The sequence below is a fragment of the Populus nigra genome, chromosome 12 (assembly GCF_951802175.1).
Source record: "Populus nigra chromosome 12, ddPopNigr1.1, whole genome shotgun sequence".
In the NCBI taxonomy this organism is placed as follows: domain Eukaryota; kingdom Viridiplantae; phylum Streptophyta; class Magnoliopsida; order Malpighiales; family Salicaceae; genus Populus; species Populus nigra.
This window is the reverse complement of record NC_084863.1, coordinates 3,818,075-3,844,085: the sequence shown is the minus strand read 5'-3', so window position 1 is coordinate 3,844,085 and position 26,011 is coordinate 3,818,075. Positions and strand designations below refer to the sequence as shown.

The 26,011-nt window shown below is 33.4% G+C and overlaps 2 protein-coding genes across 2 annotated transcripts; both read right to left on the bottom strand.

Moving 5' to 3' along the window:
• Nucleotides 1-5,608: 5,608 nt before the first annotated feature.
• LOC133669622 (probable UDP-N-acetylglucosamine--peptide N-acetylglucosaminyltransferase SEC) lies at nucleotides 5,609-15,826 on the bottom strand. The gene is made up of 27 exons (XM_062089829.1): nucleotides 15,334-15,826; nucleotides 15,014-15,162; nucleotides 14,822-14,920; nucleotides 14,671-14,721; nucleotides 12,816-12,932; nucleotides 12,574-12,630; nucleotides 11,956-12,075; nucleotides 11,485-11,547; nucleotides 11,304-11,382; nucleotides 10,610-10,719; nucleotides 10,436-10,489; nucleotides 10,288-10,355; nucleotides 10,078-10,180; nucleotides 9,698-9,900; nucleotides 9,175-9,271; nucleotides 8,694-8,765; nucleotides 8,515-8,591; nucleotides 8,230-8,431; nucleotides 7,990-8,157; nucleotides 7,252-7,362; nucleotides 7,078-7,164; nucleotides 6,875-7,002; nucleotides 6,682-6,764; nucleotides 6,481-6,586; nucleotides 6,234-6,380; nucleotides 6,014-6,134; nucleotides 5,609-5,918 (listed from the first exon to the last, which is right to left on the bottom strand). Exons 1-27 carry the CDS (start codon nucleotides 15,497-15,499, stop codon nucleotides 5,814-5,816), a joined length of 2,943 nt encoding a protein of 980 aa, XP_061945813.1. The 5' UTR covers nucleotides 15,500-15,826; the 3' UTR covers nucleotides 5,609-5,813.
• Nucleotides 15,827-19,496: 3,670 nt separating this feature from the next.
• LOC133669285 (probable leucine-rich repeat receptor-like protein kinase At5g63930) lies at nucleotides 19,497-24,045 on the bottom strand. The gene is made up of 3 exons (XM_062089357.1): nucleotides 23,755-24,045; nucleotides 20,712-23,630; nucleotides 19,497-20,034 (listed from the first exon to the last, which is right to left on the bottom strand). The coding sequence occupies exons 2-3, from the start codon at nucleotides 23,626-23,628 to the stop codon at nucleotides 19,637-19,639; spliced, it is 3,315 nt and encodes a 1,104-aa protein (XP_061945341.1). The 5' UTR covers nucleotides 23,629-23,630; nucleotides 23,755-24,045; the 3' UTR covers nucleotides 19,497-19,636.
• Nucleotides 24,046-26,011: the final 1,966 nt, after the last annotated feature.

The window sequence follows — 26,011 nt, the reverse complement described above, 5'->3', positions numbered from 1 at the left end:
CTTAATTTTATTCTTGATAATATTTTACCTAATTTTATAGTTCTTGTCGGATGAATTTTGTACGTAATAGAATTGTAGATAGTTTTTTGTTAAAGTAATTTTTTTTTATATAAAGTGTGATTTATTTCATGATGTAATAGCAATAGTTAAATTCACAATATTTAAATTAAAAACCATCAATATTAATATATATTTTTTAAAATTATTTTATAACCTTAATTTCAAAAGCATTCTTAACCAAACACATTAAACTACTTTTTCTTCAATCTCAATTTCAACCACAGTTTTAACCAAACATCTATTTTTTCAAACCAATCTCAACTAAAAATACTTTTTATAAAACAACTTTTTTCAAACCACAACCACAACAGCTACCGTAATACCAAACACACTCTAAGACATGGAGGCACTGGCGCTGTCACAGTGTTGCCTGCAACAGAATTGAAATCACTGTAGGGAATCCAAGTTTCAAAAATAAACAATGTGTGTGATGAAGGTTGAGCAGCAGTTGATGTGGGAGATGTCTTGTATGGAAAAACGGATTCATCAAAAACATGTCGTGAGGCCATAATTTTTTTGCTTACAGGATGATAGCATTTGTATCCTTTACACAGAAAAATAGAGGGACATTAGTGTGAAGCATCATGGTCATTCCTGGCTCTCGTATAGTCCTATGACGCCTTTCAACCATGCATATTTGTTTATGAGTATACAGACAAGAAACTTGATGAATAATACTTGATGCATGGAAATGAGATGCAAGCTTTGAGTTGACAACTTCTCCCATGTTAAAGTGGAAAGTTTTTATCTTTTTGTTGAATTCCCGCTAACTTACTGTTCATATGCAGAATATTCATTTACAAAATTTGATTTACAAGGTAAGGGAATAATCCATGGATATTTAGAAATATCATCTACCAAGCATGATATCTAAATTTTTCAATTAATAAAATAGGAGCAATCCCTATAAATCATAATGAATCTTGTCACAGACACTCATGCTTGAATTTGATGAACATGAAAAAGGTGATCTATTGACTATTATTTAAAAAAAAATCACTGAAAAAGAAAGTGGTGAGTGAAAACTATCGGGTGGCCAAATTTCAACCACTATTAACTATGATCTTGATATATGTTGATACAACTTTAAGAAAAGAACTCAATATATGTTGTTTTTATCTCTAATAATGTCCGAAACAATAGGTAAGGGAACAACAATTTTTTTATTTAATTTAATTTTGAGTTTTTAATCCAATTAAAATATATTTTGTGATTAGAAACAGGTTTTAAAGGTCCTTATGATATATATTTTTTTATATTTTCAGGTTAAATAAAGGTTGAAATTTTTTATTTTTAGATCCAAAAAAACTTGGACTCTGATTTTCTAAAATTGAAACAAATGTGAGGACTTGAGTAAACAGACAAGACAAGCTGGATGGCATATGTTGTACACACGCTAACATGTGGAAGCTGGTAGCAGCACTCTAAGATGCATGCAGTTGATTTTGGTGGCCAAACGTCGCCATCCATGGCTAAGTTGGATGCGTCTCGACAAGCTCTTCATGATGAGGTGACGCTATGCGTGTATCGTTTAGAAGTGTGTGGCAGCTCGTTTTACTTCTTTTTTTTCCTTCTCCTACCTCGTTTCTCTTTGGTGTCTTGCCATTTTATTTTTATTTTAAATTTGATTTTTATTTTTTTAATTGTTATTTTCTGCTTTTGAACCATTTTTTTATTCATGTTGTTTTTTAATTTCATCCATCAGCATTTACTTTCATTTAGTTTTTATATCAAATTTGTTCTTCATTCTTTTTATTTTTTGGATCCTTTTTTTAATCGAGTTTTTTATTCAATTTCATCCCTTATGGTTGATTAGAAAATTAGCTTTGTGGTTTTTTTGGATTTATTTTTTATAAAGTAATTCTAGTCTCATGACTCGAGTCTTGGGATTCGTGTTGTTCTACCAAAAAATAAAATGTTTTTTCAATTTTGATCATCATTGTTTTGATTTTTATTTTTTTTATCCTTTTTTCAATTAATTTTGTATTCAATTTCATTTCTTGGAATTTGGTTTCATTTATTTTTTATATCAAACTTCATCCTCATTCTTTTGATATCTTTTAATTTTGTTTTGGATCCTTTTCTTAATTGAATGTTTTTTTTTTCAATTTCATCACTTAGCATTTTGTTTTATTTATGAAAAAAAAAATTAATCCTCATTCTTTTTATTACTATTTTTTTGTTTTGAATCCTTTTTTATTGATTTTTTTTTAATTTAATCCCTCCGTATTTGGTTGATTGAAAATTTAGCTTTATGATTTTATTGGGTTTGCCTTCTATAAGACAATCATGTCCTCATTGACAAGAAAACACAAGAGAATTTCTGAAATGTTTTCAGTGTCTTTCACTAAGAGAGTTACAATACACACACACACATCAAGAATGATCAAATCTCTTAATTCTAGGGTTTAATAAACATAATCAGATCCCTTAATCCTAGGCTTATTATAGGAAGGATTATGGTAAGAATATATAGAACAATAATGAAAATCTTATAGAGATAATCAAGGGATATACAACTATGAAAGACACTAAATAAGGAAAGAATAATATATTGACACTCATGAACCCGGTCATGGTTTTGGAATATTAGATCGAGTTTACTTCAGTATTTTTTTAGGTCTTTTTTTAAATTATTTTTTTATAATTTTCTATTTCAACATTAGATTGGTTAAAGATTGAGTTTTGTGATTGTTTTAACTTTTTTTTTCTATGAGGTTATTTCAGATTACATGCTTGACGTGTTAACTTAATATAACTTAATTATTTTTTTTCGTTACTTTTTTTCAATTGATTTTTTTTTTATTTTGCTCTTCAATATTAGATTAGTTTGAGAATTGAATTTCGTGATTTTATTCAATTTGGCTTTTTAAAATATTATCTCAGTCTCACAATTAGATCATGAATTTGGTAGGTTGACTCGAGTGTAGTCAGGTCGTGTTTTTTTATTTCTTTTTTAAAAAAATTTTATTTTATCCTTCAATATTTAATTTGTTAAGAATTAAGCTTTGGTTTTTTAAAAAAAAATTTTACTTTCTAAGAAGTTATCACATTATCATTTTTTTTTCTTTGTTATCAAACAAGATCACGAAGATCTTTTAAGAATACTAATAGGATATTTTTTTTATATAATATTGGCAATCATTTATTTTTTGCATTTAATGATTGTCAAAAAAAAAATTATTTTGCTTGGTTTATTTACTATAGTTGTCTTTTTTATCTTATTATTTATTTATTTGAGTTTATTGAACCCAATCAAATCAATAATCGAGTATTATATTTTTCTTATTTCTTTAAAAACACTAATGTTGCCAAGAATTATTTTTTAATGTTAGGAACTAGGGCCACAACTCTAATTCTTATACTAAATTTTGTAAATCAGGCATCATCTTGACTAAGAAAAAAGACTTGATATTATAAAATTATTTAAGATTATTTATTGCTTTCTAAAAATAATTTAATCTTGTTTTATCATTGTTCTTTTATTTATACACCATATAAAATCTTCAATAACATAAAATATTTTAAAAAAGAATCTCTAACGATATAAAAAAAAATACTTTAAAACTAGTTATTAAAGATCAATATAACTATTTTAAGAAACAAAATCAGTAAACTAAAATACAAACTGCTATAATTACATCAAATGCGTAGAATTATTAAACTGAAATATGAGATGTCATGTCTCCACAATCAAGGACTGAAATATGAGATAAATGAAGTTTGGGATTGAAATGTAAAATATTAAAACTTCAAAGGCTAAATAACAACAACTAAAACTTTAGAGACAAAACTGAAGTTTTCCGCACCTTTTGAACTTTTAGCTATATTGTTTTCTATTTGTCCTTCATTTAATTTTATTTTTAATTATAATCTAAAATTCTCTCTTGCAAAATCAATCTTTAATTTAAAAGAAAGAAATTGTAAAAAGATCAAGTTCAATGAATAAAAAAAAAGAGGGGGGGGGGGGGGGTCGTTCATGTGCACAATGCAGTTGAAAACCAAGAAAAAAAAATTAAAGCCAAAAAGAAACCTCTATTCACATGAACATGGGAAAAAAAGAAGTTAAAAAAATGCACCAACGGAGGGGAAAAAATCAAAATAATTGCACTAACTGAGGAAAAAAAAACAAAACAAAATTGCACAATTCAATGAACAATAAAATCACCCCACAGCCGAGAAAAAAACAACGAAAAACAATTGCATGAACCTGAGAAAAAGAAAATAAACCAAAAAAAAAGATGAATTGTACATGTAAACAGTGCAAAGATTAAAAAAAATACATGAACCAAGAAAAAAAAAAATTGCACTATTCACATTAATAGTGTAGCAAACAGTAGTCACCCCAACTTTTTAGTTTTGTTACTAAGAGCGTGTTTGGCAGTGTGATTGCAGGTGCTTTTCAAATAACTTTTCGTGCCAAAATGCATGTCAATGATGTTTTTTCATTTTTTAAAAATCATTTTTAACATCAGCACATCAAAACGATCCAAAACGTACAAACCATATTAAATTTTAGCAAAAAAAAAAAATTTCAAATTTTTTGGGAACGCAGCCGCAGCCGCGTTTCCAAACGATGCCTAAATCCGATTTATTCATTTCAAATAATTCAATAAATGTTATATTGAAAAAATACAACAAAATATTTGAATAATCATATACAAACATGTATAAACTAGTTATAATAAACATCATATGTTAATTTCATTTTTCAAAGAAAATTTAAAAATACATATATAAAAAAGTTTAGCTTGTTATTTCAAGATTTTTTATTTCAATCGCTCGCGCTCCGTCACAAATAGAATTCTAAGTTAATTTTTTAAATAATAAAATATTATATTAATGCTGTGAATGCATATCAAAATATTATGATTTTAAAAAAAAAAAATGTAAGCATGTTTATCTTGCAAGTAAGATTTCAAGTCAATTTTTAATTTTTAATGTGAAAAAAAATATATGTCATGTATATGATTTCAGGTATCATGTTTTTTCAATTGAAAAACAAAAAGAAATAGTTTATTATTTAACTCCTAAAAAAATATCATGTTTAGAGAAAAAAAACTATTTCCATTAAACCTTTTTTTAAGAAAAAACCTCATCAACACAAAAGTTGTCCACTTTTATTACTTGAAGGTCACGAGGTCACCGACCAATAACTTCAGCATTTCCGGCCAGTTTCTCTCTTAAACCCAAAAACCAATAAAATACACAAAATAAACTTTTAAACCTAAATAAAAGCTTCAAAATTGACCGCATATAATGCCACTTTAAATTTTCTTTCTTTCTACACTAACTTCAAACTTCATCTCATAAATTTAAATCACAAAAGTATAAAAAAAAAACAAAAAAATCAGAAACAGAAGCAACTCCACTATTCACAGCGGCGGAAGACACCCCTAATCTTTTAGTGTTTTAGTTAATTAATAACCGTCATTAAGCCTTTTCCTCCTACATAAACGGCCGGATTGAATACGGACATTGTATCCTATCAAAGCACATCAAACGGTTTACACAAACTTGGCTGAAGTAACAGTTAAAAAAATCAGAATGTGATCACAAGCACCAATTTTATCATTTCATTTCTAGCCCAAAGTTGTTGAAAAGAGAGAGAGCGAGGGGGAGAGAGGAACTGAATTCATCCACGGATATGGGAAACACATCACAATTTCATCTGAATAATTGACCAATTTTTTTCCTAAATATTCTGTACCTCCTTTTTCTTTGCTCTTATCTACAATCCCGTCCGACGAATCTTATGGGAAATCAAAATCATTTTCAGCAACCTTAAAGTGGTGGGGTTGCTGGCCTGAGCAATGAATACTCCACATTTTGAAATATGCCCTATCCAGGTTTCTAACCTGCATTTGCAAAAACAAGAGAGATTGAACCTTTGTCCCTCGGACATGCAAAACACATTGTAATTGCAAAAAAGAAAGCTTCAGTTTAAGATTACCCAGCGTCTTGTGTCAAACAGAGGGCAAGTCATACGGGCTGCCTTCAGTCTATTTGTTAGAGACTGAAGCTTTGGCCGGTTTAATGCAAGAGACACGGCCCTCTCTTCATATTCTTTCATACTGCAGACAAGGGCAAAACAGCAAGAAGATAAAACTCACAAGCAACATGTATATGGTATAAGAACATGCAAAGCCAATTCAAGATACTGCATACACTACCTGCTTACAATCATCTCGTCCCCAAGTCCAGTGGCAAGACAGAGTGATCCAGCAACTCTAGTAGCCATTTTCTCAAGGGGCATGGTCACCATTGGCAAACCTGCCCACAGAATATCTGTCCCTGTGGTATGGGCATTGCATAATGGCCTAAAATAAAAACCCAACTATCAATATCCAAGAAGCCCCCAGGCAACAAATTGACAACATTCAGTAGTGAATGAATGAAAGTGAGATGAAGAACAATTACGTGTCAAGAAATAAATCTGCCAAAGCACTTCGTCTGATATGTTCTTGTTTCATGGCAACATCTGTGAAAATAATTTGGTCTGGCTGCACCCCTTGGGCAACAGCATCTGAACAAAGTCCAGCAATCGTTAACATAATGCCACAAGCTAAAACCTATGTGAGCTTGTGTTCCTTATGAGAGGTAATAAAGATTTTCACTTACATGCACGGAGTCTCATTTCCCCTGCAGCAGGGAACCTAAGGAGCCAAAGTGCACTGTTGGGTACACGTTTAAGAATGTTGCACCTACAACATTCATTAAATATAAACATGAATTTTAAGAAGCCATATGCTACAATCTTTCACATTAATAAAAATGAATCTAATGGAAGGGATGTCCTTTAATGTTGGATTACCAAGTTTTAAAGATTTCAGGATCCATTTTGTACAGCTGATTGAAGCATGCAAATATAAATTTATCTTCAGGGAGGCCATAATCAGATCGCTTGTGCTGGCACGTTGGATCCAAAACATCCAAATTTTTCTGAAAGCAATAGTAGTGGTTTTAAATATACATTTTCAATAACAAAGCAAGCATAATAAATAGTCTGCGACTAACCTGTTTATAATCATTCACAAAGTAGCAATGCGGCAGGTGAACCAGCTTTTCAGAATAAATATGTGAGAAACAGGTGGGTGAAACAAACTGAAAGGAAAGAGCAGGTGCATCAGAATCCAGACAACAAAGACAAAACAAGAACCCAGCAAACAGCAAAATCCGTTCCCTTCCAACCTCATCAGTGACCAAATAATCAATGTATGTTGCTCCTGTGGTCCCAGGGAATCCCATGTATGAAACCTGTATGGGTGCAGGCTGCATTGCAAATATTTCATTTCTTGCCCCCTGGATAAATATACACAGAGCAAGTTAAAAGATGGAATTCCGTTAATGATTTGCAAATTTCGAATGGGTAAAGCCATTAGTAACCGTACATGCAGACTACAGGTACAAAGTCATTTACCAAAACCAAGCATGTTCATAGATGTATCCACTTAATGTGAATACATCTATAATGAATAAAAGCATATGATATTATGCCATACAGCCTATAAAAATAACAGACTTTAAATCTAATGATGATTACCATTCTACAAAACCTCAGAAAGGTGGAGGTGTAGAACCACCGACAGAGCACAAATCAAGATTGCCAACTCTTTAAGAAAAAACTCAATTTATTAGATGTAAAGTCACAACACTAACAGAATGCCTAGGTAAGGTGCATATAAATATAGGCAGCAAACCAAAAAAATTAGGAAAATCCATTTGATGGTTCTATTCATTAAGGAAACTAAAGCCCTATTTTAACACTAATTTATTAATGCTAATATTCTGAAAAAATACTAAAAATCTAGAATAAATATCCAACACAAAAAAAATCCTAAATAATCAAAGATTAATTCTGATTGTTGTCTTTCTCCATTGACCCATCAGGTGGTGAATTGTTTTAGGAAAAAATTGAACTAAGCATACCTTGGTATACCCATTAAGGTTGATCAGGATTTGTATCTTGTCCTCATTAATTAGTTTAGCAATCATATCAGATGTCATGGCAGATACATCTATAAAATGCTCAGCTTCAAACTGGGTCCGCTGCCTCCACTCGGTACCATCATTTGGACTCAAGGCATAGCAGAACACCTGCACATCTCGTTAGCCTTAACATGCATATGTAGTGGGAAAAGCAGGGGGGGGGGATCAAAATTTACATACCTCAACATTTTCTCTGTTGTGCATGCCAAATACAGATCCCATAAGGTGTGACAAGGGATGGTTCCCAAAGTCACTGCTCACATATCCAATCCTAAGTCTCCCGCTTCCACGCTCATGCTTAACAGGAAGAGGGGCAGGATGCTTGAAGGGAGGAAGGGCAAAACGAGATGCAATTATGGAGCAATGAGCCGCGTATTTACGACTGTGATATGGAGGGATAACATTATGAACAAAAGCTTAGATCATAGATATCAAGTACAGCTCAGTCCAAGACAATAATAACACCTGATTTCAAGTGCAAGCACTGGATCGATAGGATATGCAATAGCATGAAAAGGCTGCACACTAGGAAGAACTGCCATCTGAAATTAACAAGGCAATTAGAAAAGTTTGTAACTCCTGTGACAATACCCAGGTGATAAACAAAATGAAGCTTACAAATAACAGACATAATAATTTCTTACCGAAATCTGTCTCCTAATAATCCCTTCAACTTCATTGAACATTTTATCACGATCCTCCCAGCAGCAGACACACTAGAAAATGAAAAATGAGCAATAAGAAAGCATCAGCACACACAATGAAAGTTTCACACAGTAAACAGAATGCATCAAAATCCAACTGATTAGCAGAAATAAGCTGAAATGGAAAAAATTGAGAACAAAATGAACATATACACGAGAAGATGCAGCATATTTGATGGTCAACTCATCAGAATTGACACCAGAAATTGAGAGAGAATGTACTTCATAATAGATAAATCACATCATTTATGCATATGGAATCAAGCAGCATTTATCAGGACAAGTGAAATGATAAAAGGAAAGGAGCAGCTCAGTTTGACAAGTCAGCTTTTACACTATAAACCTAACACAACAAATATATGCAAATCCAGGTTAAACCCACTACAAGAACAGCGCTGTGTGAGCATCACTTAAACAATACCTGCAAAGTATGTAGTAGGTTGCATGTTGCTTCTGGAAAGTCTGTTCGCAGAAGCAGTGCCTTCCTATAGCTCTTTATAGCAGCCTCCACATGTCCACTGCATGCAATGAAAACAAATTCATCAGCAGAAAGCTAGTTGTCATAGCCAACATGAGTATTTTCAATACTATAACATGTGAAGCATTCCAATCCAATAGTTGATTTATAGACAAATAAGTTTTCTCCCCTCAAGTGGAATTGAAGAAACATTTGGGGGGGCATCTCAACAGCACCCATAATTGCAGCAAACCAAATATACCATAACTTAGCAGCTTCCTGAATCAGAAGCTAAATACACCACTTTTGAGATCGTACGAATAGCTAGCAGATCAAACAGGATGACATTCCCATTGCAGAAAGCAAAGGTAGGGTAAGCAACCAAGCCTCACTCAATCAAATGATACCTTTTCTCTCCACCCATCAAGCATCACTAATAAGAGCTATTCCAATTAAATTGGTTCTCAAACTAGAAACTAGAAAGCACCTGTCTTTATAAGCTGAAGCCAAATTTGCATGGGCTTCTGCCATGTTTGGCCGGATAGTGATAGCATTAATGTAGTCTTGAATTGCCTCACTTACTCTACCAATCTCCTTGTAAGTGTTGCCCCTATTTACAAGTCCATCAGCTGCCAAAGGTTCAATTCGAAGAACCTCATTATAGCATGATATAGCATCTGAGTAGTTTCCCTGCCAAGTTAAAAAAGGAATGTAGTAGGAACATCCAAGGAACAATGAAAATCCACTATCATCAAGACAGAGTACTAAGAGAGAAGCACAACTATAGTGCAGATGCCCTTTCTGTTCAATTGCAAATGGAACGTTGATCATAGAAATGCTCACTGAAAGCAGTCCAGCTGCCATTACCTGTTGTTTATAGATTACAGCAAGATTACTGAAAGGAGCAGACAGCCCTGTTGTGACAGCCAGAGTAGCCTTGTAACATGAAGCAGCAGCAGCAGACATGTTCCTGCATGAACAAAGAACTCTCATATAAACCCCAGCTACTTCATATCCTATATCTATTTGACATCATAAAATCATTTATTAAAATATCAAAGATTCAATTTCATATACCATTCCATATATATATTCCCAAGATTGGTAAGTGCTTGCGGGTGGTTTGGTTGTAGTGAAAGGCATTGCTAAAGCCAACAAGAAATAAAAGTTAGAAATTACAAAACAAGCAAACTGCAGTGGTAAAAAAACCAAAATGTCAACCTACATTATAGCATTGGATTGCTTCATCCACTCGACCAACATCTTTCAATGCATTTCCCTTCCAGTTGGAAAATAAATCCGAAATTCTGATTAGTAAATATCAAATAAAATGAACATGATGATTTAAAATTGAAAGTACACAGAAAATGCAAGGCTGTTAACATAAAGCGAGATCAACCAAGTTATTGTAAGCCTCTAAAAATCTCTGATCACAAGCAATGGCTTGCTTATAATGAAGAATTGCCAAATCCAGTTGGCCACGCTCATAATATGTACTAGCCAAATTTCCTGCAGTGTATTAAAAACAAACCAATCAGTCACATAATTTTGAGGATAATTTTGAGGGGAAAAAAGTTCTGCAACCATTAAAACAGAAAAACATGAAAGTGGATGAGAAGTATCCCGTCACCCCCAACACTAAATTTGCCAATGTAGGGGGAAATTAAGCAAACAGCCAATAGATCAATAATAGTTTCTTCTGACAGAGACAAAATTTTCGATATAGTCATCAAATAAATAATAAATAAACCAACAGAAAAACCAGGAATGAGGATGAAAGAAGCAACAAACAGACTTGCTAGGGTTGGGAAGGGGAAGGTCTGGATCTAAGCACAATATTTGCTATAAACAGGTTCTTCTAGCAACCATTATTTACATTTTCATAGAAGAATAGTAGTAATGATCATTTAATAATAAGAAGAAAGGAAAATCAGTAAAAGATAGCTTTCAGAAAGACAATACAGATGAACACTCCAAAAACGACATGCCAATAATACAAGTTAAGCCATACAAAGAGTCACTAGGAGCATTTAGTGTTGAGAATAATTTCAAAAGTCCAGAACTACTATGGCTGCAAGGCAAAACAAACTCACCAAAAGCCATTGCATAGTTCGGTCGTGCCTGAACTGCTTGCTGATAGCACACTATAGCCTCTTGTGGCATTCCCAAGGCCTGGAAAGGGCAAATAAAACACCTTAGTTTCCTCCATATGCCAATGTCAGACCAGGCAGAGGCAATTTCTCAACTTTAAGGGCACAAGACATGACAGCTTACCTTATAAACATTTCCAAGATTTAGGTAGGCATCAGGAAATTTAGGTTTAAGTTTTACAGCTTCCTGCAATTTTTGTAGTACAAAATGTAATCAGCAAGCATTTAAACACTTAAGGAAGAAACAGGACCAAGAAAATTTACAAACAGAGACTATTCAGCAACTTCAATATAATATATGGTGACGAAGTAAATGCAAATTGGTACTGGGAGGCATTCACAGCTCACAGCAGGCAGTCAAAATCAAACTCCAAACAGAAAGAATTGATTGTAACTAATTGCTAAAGCAATCAAAAGAAAATCTTTTGGCAATGTTTAGACATGATGACTATACACAGAATTTGATTCAATATTCCCACAATAAAGAAAAGTTGAGACAGTGGCAGCAGTTGACGCAGATTGTCAAAGCAAAGGGGACCACAATTGAAACTCGACCTGGAATAAAAGGCAGAAAAATTGAAGCTATCAGCTGTACCTTATAATATTGAAGAGCTCTGTTACGATCACCAGACTCCATAAAGAGACCAGCAAGATTTGACCACGCAATAGCAAAAGTTGGTTGTATCCGTAGAGCCTCAAGGTAGCAACTGTATGCCTGCACAAAATGTTAGATTCTGACAATTTCGTGTCTTCACATGGAAGTTACAACTAGATCAACCATCATCTGAGCCCTGTCCTGTTGGTAACAACTTGATATCTGTATCGAACCGTGAATTAAGACACAGTTCCACACAGGAATTATAATGATTAGTAACTTTTCCGGAAAGGAGAGAGATGCACAATACACACATATACATGGAAACAATGACTTCCTCCTACGAGTGAAGAGGAGAAGTTGAGCCAGGTGAATCCAATAGAGCTTTTGCTCATTCACTCAAACTGGATTACCAAGTTGCCAATGAACTGATCAGGATGCAAACTGATCCACTGGTATCCTAATCCTAGCTATGGGCATGGCAACCAACGAGGGTATCAACAATCTTAAGTAACCCAAATACAATAGCCCAAAAAATATTATGTCTGGGCTAATCACTAAGAGCAATAAGGACTAAGAAACTAAATAGCAGTGCAGTATTCATTCATTGACACTTACTTCTTGCACCAATCCTTGTGCCTTCATTAAATTCCCAAGATTGCTATGAGCATCAACCTACAAGACAATTGATGAAAATAAGCAAGTAATGAACTCTCACAAAAATCCTAATACCATCTGCGCATGGTTGCTAGCATAGAGCAATAAAGAATGCACAAGTAATAAATTTTCTTTTCCTCTGGCCCATCTAATTGAAAGTGAACCAGATCATCATACTACCACATTAGAAAAAAAAAATATACCAGGTGAGGATTCAATGCCAAGGCCTGACGACAACACTGTGATGCCTCATTAAGTCTTCCCTTTCGCATGTATGCACTAGCCAAATTTGACCATGCATCAGCAAAGTTGGGTCGAAGCTGCAACCAAGTATGCAAAAACATTAATTATTATCATAAGAAAGAAGCCAGCATACATAGGTGGTACAGTTATAGAAGAAAAGAAGGAAGGATACGATCCAATTAGACATTCAAGATCATGTGCCAATCTAATGAAGAATAGTCCCTTTATAGGGTATTTCTGCAATTTCACAGAATAGGGGGTTTGCTGGAATGTAAGTTTAATTATGTTCCTAAGCTTTTAGCAATAGATAGCAATTAGTGGTCTTTTCCTTAATGGTTATGGAGTTCTCTTTACTTTTTCCTAGTACTAGTTGGTTTTTGCTTAGATTAGAACTTTTCTAAAGTCTATGAATATAAACACCGTAATAGCTTCAGAACACAGTTATTTTTTTAGAACAAAATTTTGATTTATCAAGATGTTGACATCTTTGATTGACTCAAGCCAACCTGAGCAATCCTGCCAAATTCACAACTTGAATCCAGCCACCACCGTCGTGGCTGAAAAATCAGGAGAGTGGGGTTCGCCATAAAAATCCATTTTTCACCCAAAAACACCCTAGAAACCTCAATAAATCAATCTCTTAACTCAAAACACCCTAAATCAATTCGAAAACACAATCAAACTGAAAAAATTCTCTACCGACCACAAGCTACTTTTTCAGGCAATATGAAAGCCAAAAACCACCACCATCAAACTCATCTCATCAAATGGAATCCTTTGACACCAAGCTTGGCCATTTCATTCGTCAAAATCGACCACTCTCCTGCCATTTCCCAGTAAGTTTCTCTCTCCTCTCTCTAACCCAGGGACTAAAAAATAAACAAAATGAACTTTGGGGCCAAATGAAAATTGTCACTAATTTGAGATTGTCTATGCCTTTTCTCTATCTTTTAATTTGGTACCATAATTTCAATTCTAATTTCATCTAATTAAGCTATAGAAGGATTCAATTAAAAGAAAAAAAAAGTTTGAAAATGAAAAAATAGCAGTGAAGCACACTAAGGAAACCATGCTGGTTTAGTGTGTACACACACACACATATATATATACACACTTGCTCCATGTATATAAACACATGTATGACGCATGCATGTCCGTATTGATGTTTTTGTTCGCAAGACTTGGTCATTTGATTCAGCTATGACCAGTAACTATAGTTCTCACGCCTTCTGCTGCCTCAGAAATTGGTTCTCAATTATGTCCCTATTCCATCCATTGATCTTCTAATTCCTCCTAGTCCTCTAATTTCAGTTGCAATCATTGTCACAATATAACTTCTTCAAGGATTTCTTGTTATTAGAAACCACAGAAGATGTCAAGTGACTAACTAGCAAAAATCATCAGATTTTATAAAGATGGATTTAAGAAACAAAATAAGATCACAATTCACAACCAGGTTCATAGTCAGGTTGGATCAGGTCAAGATTCCTATCTCAACCCAGACCAACACAGCATGCTACAATCTTGTAGGGATGCGGTCAAACCCAATTAACAGGATCCTCACTGCCTCAAATAAAAAAATGGGGAGGGAACAAAGGTTAAGATCCCATACTAATTCTTCCCTAATACTTAATATTAAGCAAGAACCATTCATATGAACTTAATACTATTAGATGCCATTGCGAAGTAAGCATTCAGAGAGTCTAAATCAGATAACAAACTCTGTTTGCAATGATAAATCTTCTAAATAACTTATTTGATGTCTATGAAGAATAGATAGTTAGGGGAGAATAAGTTTAATAACTGCACACTAACCTCAATGGAAACCAAATAGTATCGAATTGCAAGATCAATATCACCCTTCTCCTGTATTATTATTAAACAAAACATCACCTTCATCAGTAACTGATCCCTATCCCATGAATGACCAAATCATCCATACACACAACCAAGTGATATTAATTACCTTCCAAGCATTTGCCATGTTTCCATAACACTCCGCAAAACGTGGCTCAAGTCGAAGAGCTTCCTCATTTTTTGCAATGCACATATCATAATCTTGCAACTGTAAGCAAGAAAAAGACAAAATAAAATTATGGTTCTAGCCAAAACAAAACAAAAATATCAACCCTAACAAAGAAATGAAAAAGGAAACAACCTGATAATAAATAGCACCCAAAAGAAGAAGATTATCAGTCCGCTGCGGACTTCTCTCATAAACAACACTGCTATGCTCTAATGCTTGTTTGTAATTCCCAGATTTGTACAGCTGATGCGCCAGCCCCAAGTGCGCGTCTTCTTCCACAACTGCTTTCAAAAATGTTACAAAACTTTCAAAATTATACTCAAATTCTCCGAAATTCGAAAATCGATCTAAAAATTCAAATTTTAACTGAATAAAAAAACAAAACAAAAGGTAAAAAATTGATTAAAGACAACTAAGATACTCGTTAATCAATTAATTAAAAAATAACTAACCTTCATGATGAGAATCACGGCATTTAAAAGGCAACAAGCTCAAAGCAGCCGAAGAAGCCGCCGAAACCGAAGCGGGCGGCTCGATCTTCACCTGGAAGCCACCGACGGCGTCATCGCGAGCCGAACCAAACACAACCGGCCGAGCTCCGTTCTGCAACGAAATCATCTCGATCTCTCTCTCGCGCAACAACAAATCAAATTCCAATCATCAAAATGAAACAGCAAAATCTCGAGATCAGATCAGATCAAACGGCTGATAAAAATCCAGACGGTGAAGAACTCGATTTACAAAATAAAAAACCCTAAGCTAATTAATTAAAATTAAGGAGTATAATATAATTGAACTTTGGGTTTTATTTTTATTTTTTTCGAGTTTCTTTTGCTGCTTCGATTTTTCGCTTCTTTTCGAGGTTTCTGGAGTGAGAGGTTCAAATAATGCGCGTGGAGTGGTGAGGAGAGATCAGAGCCGTTGAGCAGTACGGTGATGATGCTAATAGATTAGAGTAATATGAAAGGGATTCAGTTAGTTCTGACACGTATCTATGTAACTTCTTCTAGTTTGTAGCTGGCTTTTGTCTTTATTCCCTTAAAGAATTCAAAGTTTCCCCAACTACTTTTTTTTATTAGTGATGCAAGGTTACTTTTTTCTATTTTACAGATGTACGGTAGTGTTTTAATAGTTGTTATTTTTTATTAGCATTTTTTATTTAAAAATATATTAAAATAATATTTTTTTATTTTTTAAAATTTATTTTAAATATAAACTCACTAAAATAATTTTAAAATATTTAAAAAATTCATTTAAAATAAAAAATTAATTTTTCAAAGCACATTACCTCCAAAAATAAACATTGCCGACATTGTTTAGAAACACCACCCAAGCAAGCATTTCACAAAAATTTAAAATTTATTCTTCCTTAAAAATAATTTTTTTATTATTTTAATATATTATATTAAAAATAATTTATTAAAAAAATATTTTAATATATATTCAATAAAAAAACACTTTAAAAAATAACAATTATCACACTCTTAAATACCCCTCGAAGTTATTTTTAAGAAGAATATATAGATCAAACCCTGAAGAGTGTACCTCAACTGATTAGATTTTAGATTTACTTTCTAGAAGTTTCCAGTTCAAATTTCACAAACCTCAGAACCACTGAAAACTTACATGGTTGTTAACTTCAGGGTCCGTGTAATTAGTCGACGTGCGTGTAAGTTAGCCCGGACACCTACATTAAAAAAAATATATACAAATTAGTGCTCCAATTATTTATATGGTTTCAATTTAGCAATATTATGATTGAAAATTATACAATGCTCCCATAAATTAGGCAACATTTTTTTTTTATCACTCTAAGGTAGGATAATTGTTTTCGGTGACAGGAAATATAGTGATACAAAATAATTTTGAAGATTTTAGGGCAATATTGTGTATTTTTTTAATTTTTTTTTTTTTTAGCTTTGAGGACTCAAGAATAATCACACACAGTGTTGGTAGTCTGATTCACAATTTCTCACATTTCCTCTCATGGTTGTTTTTACCATTACCATTTATATGGTGGAAAGAATTATCCATCGCTGTCCTATGATTTATAATTAATAGTAGTAAAAAAAATTAAATTTATCTTTGTAGTTAATTATCTTGAATAAACCAATAAATAAATAAAAAGGCAGTGACTGGTTCCATTATACGGAATATGCTCATTTTATCCCCCAAAAAAATGAAAATACAATCACATTTTAGGGTATAAAAATTAAAAAAAAAAAAATCTTAAGAAAATTCTTAAAAAAGTTAATACTTTAAACGATTATCCAAATTTATATATATGAAATGAGCCACATCAACAGTTAAAAAGGCAAGGTGAAAAAAAAATCAATTTTGATACATAAAGATATTGTGGTTTATATATATATATATATATATATATATATATATATATATATATATATATATATATTTGTCTTTTATCACAATTAAATGTTAATTAAGTAAAACATTAAAAAGGTGTGGTTGTTTTCTTAATAGAAAGATGCAAAGTGGAATCTTTCTCACATTTTATTATGCACTTGTAGATGATTTTTTTTCATTTTGGTCAACAAACTTTGTTTTCCAGCAATTTGATCCTTTTGATGTCAAATTGAATTCCAATTGCTTTTGATTTGTTTAGGGATGGCAAGATTGCAAGACAAGGGATGAAAATATAAAGAAAAAAGTTGAGAAACTATGTGGTATTTTTAAAATAGACATAAAAAATTCATTTTAGTCCTTCTATTTTCTAATTCATACATTTATTGCCCCTTTAGCTTTCAAAAATTCATTTGTGATTAAAAACTTCTTTTTTCCGGCCTTTGGTTTGAAAAAAGGAAGAAAAAGTCATTGAGTTCTGATTAAGAAGAGAGAAAATCATTATTAACACCTATTCTAGTCACAAAAATGATCAATCTTAGTATTAATGAATTTAATTTGATGAGGAGAGTTTTACTTTGATATTTTAATTTTTTCCCTGTCTAAAGGAGTAAATCTTGACTCAAGAATATTTTTTAAATTCAGGTTAATTTTCAGTTTTTTTTACCAAGTTTTGGGTTGTTTAAAACAACAAATAGATCTATCAAGGTCTGTAGAGTGTTTTCTAAGAGTTTCTAGATCAAAATAAATTTTTAGATATAAAATACACTTGCCCTCATTTTTTAATGATCCTTCAATCACTGAATTCTAGATTCTAGATGATATGTTATTTGCATTATTATTTTTTAAAAAATTAATAAATAGATGATGCCTCATCCTTCCTTTAATATATAAAAAAAGATTAAGAAAACTCGTGAGAAGGTTAATATATTAAGTTTAAGCAAGGTAAAATAATTAGCATGATAAATATAAACTAAACAAAAATAAATTTTTAAAAGTTTAGTTATAACTTATATGCATTCAAACATAAAATTTGCATATAAATAACAATTTTACAAGAATAACCGTAATTTTAACAAAAGATATTTAACAACCTTCTAAAATTTATCTAAAACTTATAAAGCTATAAACTAAACAAGGTGTTTTAGATAAAAATATTTAGTGCTAAAAATATCTATATGTAAAAAGAGAAAATTAAAAGGATTCTATATCATAACTTAATTTTTAAAAAAGCTAATATCTTCTTTTTCACAATATCAACTAAACAAAGTCTTATTAAATTCTGAAGATTATATCCTATAAGTATTAGACTAGAAATGTGAGTAAGTTTAGTTTATCGAACATCCTAAATAAATTAAATGTTGAGAGAAGTTTAGTATTTATATCAGTTGAAGCTATAAATAGGTATTTTATGGCCAATTATAAACCATATAAAGATTATAGAATGTATATATCTATTATAGTATAAGAAATCGAAAAACAATCCTAACATTATGCATGCTAATATATTAAATTAAACAAAACTAAAAAGAAATATTTACTTGTTGAAGTATTTTAAAATTAATCAAGTTTTGTTATTGTTAATAATAAATCTTTTATTCTTAAAACTTTAGTGCTTCTCATTTGCTATAAAGGATATTTGCAATATATTTTTGAAGATTCCAGCAACACTATTTTATTTAGTTGCATTTCTAAATAAGATCTACGAACAGAAGAGAATGTAACTCAAGTATCTCTCACTAAAATCGAAACTAAACTCTAAATTTAAAAAGAAAATAAAGCTCAAAACAAAGAAGAAAACACTCACAACTGAAGTGAGGAAGAATATGTCAAATACGTAAAATAAAGCTTTAAACTTGTTGTTGTCAATGATAAATCTTTTGGCATTTAAATTTTAGCAATCCTTGCTTAGTGTAAAAAATATTTACAATAAATCTTTCAAGATTCCAGCAATACTATCATATATTGCAATTCAAAACAAGGTCTACGAACACAAGAGATTATTAAAGATTAAATTCAAATAAAGTTTTAACTTCTTAAAAATTAATGAACACCACTTTTAATTTTAATTTGATCTCAAGTGTGTCCATTAATCATGTTTTAAACAATTTCCCAACAGTTGTTGGCATGGCAAGACCCATTTCTGGCAAAATGCAAGGGATGCCAGGATAGATATCTCTATCAAGACTTGGCTTCTGGCGATATAGGCGGAGGATTCTGCCCAGTTAACACATTTTAACTTGCTTTAAAGTTAGATAACCAAAATGGAGATGAGCAATATTATTGTGTTAGGAATATACAAGGCAGTTTGTGCTTCTCTTGGTGACTTGCACTAGGATGATATTTAACTACTAAAAATCTTTCTGGTAAAGAAAACTCTAGTGTTATTTATTACGCATGTACAATAAGTTCGTCGCTCGAATTACTATGATGACTCGGCGAGGAGGAGGAGGAATCCAAGTGTCCTTCGAGCTTATTAGACTCAATAAGCATCAAAACAACCTCTCGCATTGTTGGTCTGTCGACAGGAGACATACTTGTGCAGAGTAAAGCAATTTTCATGACAGTAATCATGTGAGGGATTGTGTTCTGATCTTGCACATTGACTCGATCATCAAGCATTCCAGGTGATAAGGAATGGACTTGAATGTAATTTCTTACCCATGATACAAGATCGCCGCCTTGATCTAGTGGTTGCACGGGTGTTCTGCCAGTCAGCAATTCCAGTAAGACTACTCCGTAGCTGTATATGTCGCACTTTTCGGTGACTTTCAGAGTGTATGCATATTCTGTCATTGAGATCAAAATATTCGTCAGCAATATGAAGGGCTATACATAAGTAAAAGGCAAACACTAGTAACTTCATGGCCAGTAAGAAACTTTTAACCTAGCAGACTTGCTATTTAAAACCTTGTTCTGCTATACTTGATCTATGGAAAAGCTCTACTGGACATCGGAGGTAAGATTAAATTGTTATGAACTTTTGGCAGTCACTGTTTTAGACAGATATTACACGTTTAGAGGATGTTTGGTAGAGTAATAGCAGTTGTTTTTTTAAAGTGTTTTTTATTTAAAAAAATATTAAAATAATATTTTTTTATTTTTAAAAATTTATTTTTTACATCAATCTATCAATTTTAATTTTTAAAAAAATCAAATTAAAACTATAAACATGTTGAAACTCACTCCGAAACAACGGTGCATTCCTTACTGAATTTTTGAAACTCACAAGTTGAAATTTAGAAATATCAGTTAGAAGCTCTAGCTTTTAATATGTTGATAAATAAGGCAACCCGAGCATTATTCATTTGCTCTAGCTCCCAGTGCAATAGCAATTTTCTAAGAAAGGGTATCAGTAGGAGAAATGGCTTAACAGCACTTTGATAGTACAGTAAAAAAACTGACAGTTAGATTTAAGACAGGAAATGCAGAAGCATCATGAATAAAAGAACTTGGGATAGCTTACCAGGGGCAATATAGCCATAAGAACCAGCAACTGCAGACATTGATTTTGAATGTGGCATGTCAATCACCTTAGCTAGTCCAAAGTCCCCAACACGAGCGTCAAATTTTTCATCAAGCAGAATGTTATTAGACTTTATGTCACGATGAAATATTCGAGGCTTGCAATCATGATGCAAATAAGCAAGACCGTGAGCAGCTCCGAGGGCAATCTTGAATCTTGTCCGCCAATCAAGACTAGAGGGCGATCCATGGAGCAATTCTCCCAAGCTACCCTTTGCTAAGTATTCATAAAGAAGGAGGTTGGAACCCTGGTGGTAGCAGAAACCATACAGCTTCACAATATTCCGATGCCTGATATTTCCCAAAGTCTGAATTTCAGCACGGAAACTATTGTCAATATTGCTTCCCTCCCTGTTAGATGCTAGCCTTTTAACTGCAATGATACGACCACATGGCAAGTCTGCCCTATATACAGTTCCACAGGCTCCTCTTCCTATAACGAAGCTTTCATCAAAATTCTCAGTGGCCACAACTAAGTCCTGGAAAGTGAATTCATCCTTGGGGGAAAAGTAAATGTCTGAAATGGGAGAAGAGGATGATTGATCTTGCAAAGGAGCGACCATATCGACAGGACGTCTCATGAAGTATACAATGACTAAAATTAAAATGAGAGAAATCCCACCAATGACTGCTGAAATAATAGCTATGATTTTCCCTATACGAAGACTTCTCCCTTCAGCATCTGAGGGATTAGACGAAAAAGATGTAGATCCATTACAATTGCCAAAAGGTCCACCACAAAGCCCCTTGTTCCCAAAAAAGCTGCCGGTGCCTATCTTTTGAAAGAGTGACAGGGAAGGTAAGGGCCCTGTTAAGTCATTGTTGGAAAAGTTGCATCCAAGCAAGCTAGATAATTTCTCAAAGGAGCCTGGGATTTCACCACTCAAATGATTGTTGTTGAGCAGCAGAAATTCCAGCAACACAAGATTCCCAAGCTCTGTGGGGATTGGCCCAGAGAGATTGTTGTAACTAAGATTCAGTGCAATCTGCAAGCTCAAAATGCCACCTAATGTAACTGGTATCTCACCGGAAAATAAGTTGCCTCCCATTTGCAAGTAAGTTAAGCGCGACAAATTTCCTACTTCCACAGGTATATTCCCAGAAAGTTGATTCTCTGAAAGCATGAGGATCTCAAGTTGGGAAAGGGCTCCTATCTCACTTGGTATAGCACCCACAAAACTATTCCTGGTGAGATCAAGCCGTTGAAGCATCTTGCAGCTAAAAATCTCTGCTGGTATCACTCCGGTGAGAAAATTCGATGAGACATTAAAAATCACCAGCTGAGAGAGTTTGCCTATCTGTCTTGGCAATTCACCAGTAAAATAGTTACCTGAGAGATGCAGCCTTCGCAAAACATGACATTGACCTATCTCTGGAGGAATTGGCCCAGTGAACTTGTTCTGATCCAATTCAAGACTTGAGAGGTTCGCCATCTTACACAAATCCGACGGGAAACTCCCCACAAGGCCATTTGCTGCAAGATGAAGTTGCACCAGTGGCTTGCAATTTGTGACCCCAGTTGGGATATAACCTGTGAGATTGTTTGACCTCAGGTTCAGTAAAATCAGGCTTTCATTTCTGCAAAGATGCCGCGGGATTTCTCCTGTTAAGTAGTTACTTGACAAGTCAACCACCCAAAGTTTGCTGTAGACTCCAAGTGCTTGAGGAATGATGCCACTCAGTAAGTTGTTGAAGAGCTGCAACGTAACCAGTTGCTTCATATGCTGGAACCCCATAGGAATAGTACCAGAGAGATAATTGATGGAGAGGTCAAGCTTTGTCAGGTTTTCCAAAGTTGTGAGCTCATCTGGTATGACACCGTTAAGCTTGTTCTCAAAAATATAAAGCAATTGCAGCCCAGATATCTTTGTCAGCTCAGTTGGTATCTCTCCAGTCAACTCATTCTCGGAGAAGTCAATCTCCACAGCAGAAGACAGATTCCCAATTTCTTTTGGGATTGCTCCATTCAAGTTATTTCTGTAGAGGTATAACCTCCTGAGAAATAAAAGATTACCAAGTTCCTGGGGCATAGGCCCCTCAAGTTTGTTATCGTAGAGAGCGAGGGTCTCCAAATTGGTGCAATTGCCCAGCTCCTCTGGAATAGACCCAGAAAGCTGATTAGACTGAAGGATCAAATCTGTCAAATTCTGAAGCATTCCAATTTCTTTTGGTATTTCTTCACTTAACTGATTTTGTGCAAGACCAAGATATTCCAAACTCTCACATCCACCTATCTCTGAAGGTAAGATTCCCGATATCAAATTCTGTCCTGCCCTAAAAGTCCTCAAGTTCTTAAGGTTGCCAAGAGAAGCAGGCAATGGACCAGTGATGTTATTACTATATGCAATCAATAGTGACAGAGAGGAAAGGTTTCCTATCTGATCAGGAAGGGGCCCTGATATTCTGTTGTTGGCTATATTCAAATCTGTCAAACAGGAAAGCTTAGCTAATTCTACAGGGAGCTGGCCTACAAAAAGGTTATTGTCCAGATAAAGAACCTCCAAACTAGAGCAGTTTCCAATCTCGCTAGGTATATTTTTGGACAAGAAATTAAAAGAAACATTAAGAAGTGTCAGATGAACCAATCCACCTATACTTGGTGATAAAGAACCGGAAAGATTCATTGAATTCAAATCAAGACGCCAAACTACTTGATTGTAATCACTGGTGCAATTCACACCTTTCCATCCACAAGGAGTGGAATCATTAGGATTCCAGTTGCTAAGATGGTTATAGGCGTCACCAATTCTACTCTTTATATCCAAGAGGTATTGTCCCTCAGCATTTAGCCCCATGGACTGGTGAAACGAAAGGGAAATAACAAATACAGTGAGCATGCTATATGATATTCTCTCCATGCCTGCCAAATAGAAATGAGTTGCATTCACATGAAGAACAAATTATTACTGAAAACAAGACCAAAACATACGCTACCCAGATACAAACAAAGACAACCAAAAGCAATATTGACTCTAGCTACATACCTCTAAGAAGAAGGAACCAAACCCAGGAAACCAAACTCAGGCTTCTGGGAACTGAAAGTAGAGGACTTTTTGAACTTTACAGAGAATTTCCTACAAGGAAGATCTCTAGTTTTGAGTGTAAAGAGTCATGGCTACATTAAATAAATGGTTCAAGTTTTCGTGTTTTCAAGTGTTTGAAGTGCATTGTAATGCGACAAATGTCAGCGTCTTTTTATCATCATAAAGAATTAACAGAAAGCTTAGACTTTGTTTAGTCTTCTATGTAATGATCAACAAAATATTTCCTACTTGGTTTCAGAGATATATAGCCCATCATAATTATATATATTTTGTATTGCAAATAATTTGCCTGTATGCATCCATGCATGTATGCATGTGTGCATGCAAGTGTGAGAGAGAAATGGCCGACAAAGCATGAGAATTCTTTATTCCTCTTACTCCACCTCTACATTATTTTAGTGTTAAAACGCAAGTGTATCGCCTTTCCTTCTTTCTTTCTTGCTTTCAAGCTTCAACTTTGTTGTATTTGTTCTCATCTCCATGTGTCTCCTCATAGAACTTCCTTTCTAAAGGCTTTTGAGGTAAAATATATGGTCTCGTGATTTGCTTTAGATTGGCTCGGTGATTCATTAGATTTGGACATTCTCTTGGCTCTCTGCCTCCCTCAGTTCGTTTGCCCTATTGCATGGATGGCTAGAGATATCCAACCTTGCCTCTGGTTATTCTTCACGTTTGGTGTTTTTTGTATTGTGTTTTAAAAAAATATATTTTTTTTGTTTTAAATTAATATATATTTCTTATATTTTTAGATTATTTTAAAATATTGATGTCAAAAATAACTATTAAAAAATAAAAAAAATTATTTTAAAATAAAAAGTACTCCTTACCACTCCCAAAGACACTGATTTCATCCTCAAATTCTTTACTTAATAGATATCGACGCACATTTTCACCTTCTTCGACCATATCTTTTCTTCAAAGACCACTCCATAAGTGGTCTTTGTTGGCCTACCATTACCGTTCACCATAGCAATGATTTTAAGAGCATATAGTCCTTATTTAGATAGGGTTTTTATTTAAAATTATATAAAATAAAAAATATTATTTTAATATATTTTCAAATTATAATCATTATCATCTTTCCCAACACCGTGTTAATCTATATATCTCTATGGGCATGAATGATATATACAAAGCCATTGCTGGTTTGTGATGCACAAATTAGCATTCCATCCACAGCCATGATCCACTTAAATAATCTCATAATTTTATATTCACGTACGATGAGCTTTTTTATTTTTTATTTTTCATTTTTTATGATCTAAGATGTGTCATTGCTGATGTCTCCACTCAGACATCAAGAGCCATGCCACCTGTTTCAATCCTAACATTCCATGCTACATGAATATTTCCTCCAAGTTTGGTCATCACATGTCTGTAGAAATTAAAAAAAAAAAAAAGTATTATAATTCTTGCAAGCTCTTGTGTTAGGTCAAGATAATCTGTTGTTCAAAGCATGGGTCCCATCCCATGATCAAGGTGGCTGTAATAGTTAAGAGGCACCACCCACATTATCTCTGACTCTCCTTTTATGTTAGAGATTGAGATAAGTCCAGAAATTGTTATTTATAGGAAACCCAGATAAGAACAATTTCTTTTTTATTGGGTGGAATGGTGGAAGAAGTGTACAAACAGTGAAGGGATATAAGAAATGGTTTTTTCATGTCAAAATAATATAATTCTAAATTTTGCTAATATTTTTTTTTTCAGTGGTGTTGCTGTCACCAAAAAGGAAATGGTATAATTATAAATTTTGTTCATTGCTTTTACTGTAGCGGTTTTTTTTATTTATTTTAGAAAACAAGTGTTTCTAATATTTTTTAATTTTTTATACTTGATATTTTTATTATTTTTCACTTATCTATTTTCACTGTTTTTTTTCCTTATCTATTTTTCACTTATCTATTTTTCATTGCTTTTGCTTTTACGGGCTCGAATTCTCTTGAAATTCGAACTTGAACTCTTTCGACATCCATGGAATTTAATTCAGGTTCAATCCGAATCTGAGCTGCAAAATTATGTCGATGTTGAAAAGTTGACAGGAATCTTGCAGAGGATATTGACAAAGGACTTTAATAAAGAAGAATCTTTCAGGTCCCGAAACAGCTTTTAGCAGCCGGATCTTGCCGCTACGAGCGCTGATAGAAAGAGAAATCAATTCCATAGCAGTCAGTAAAACTAGTTGTTCGTCTAAACC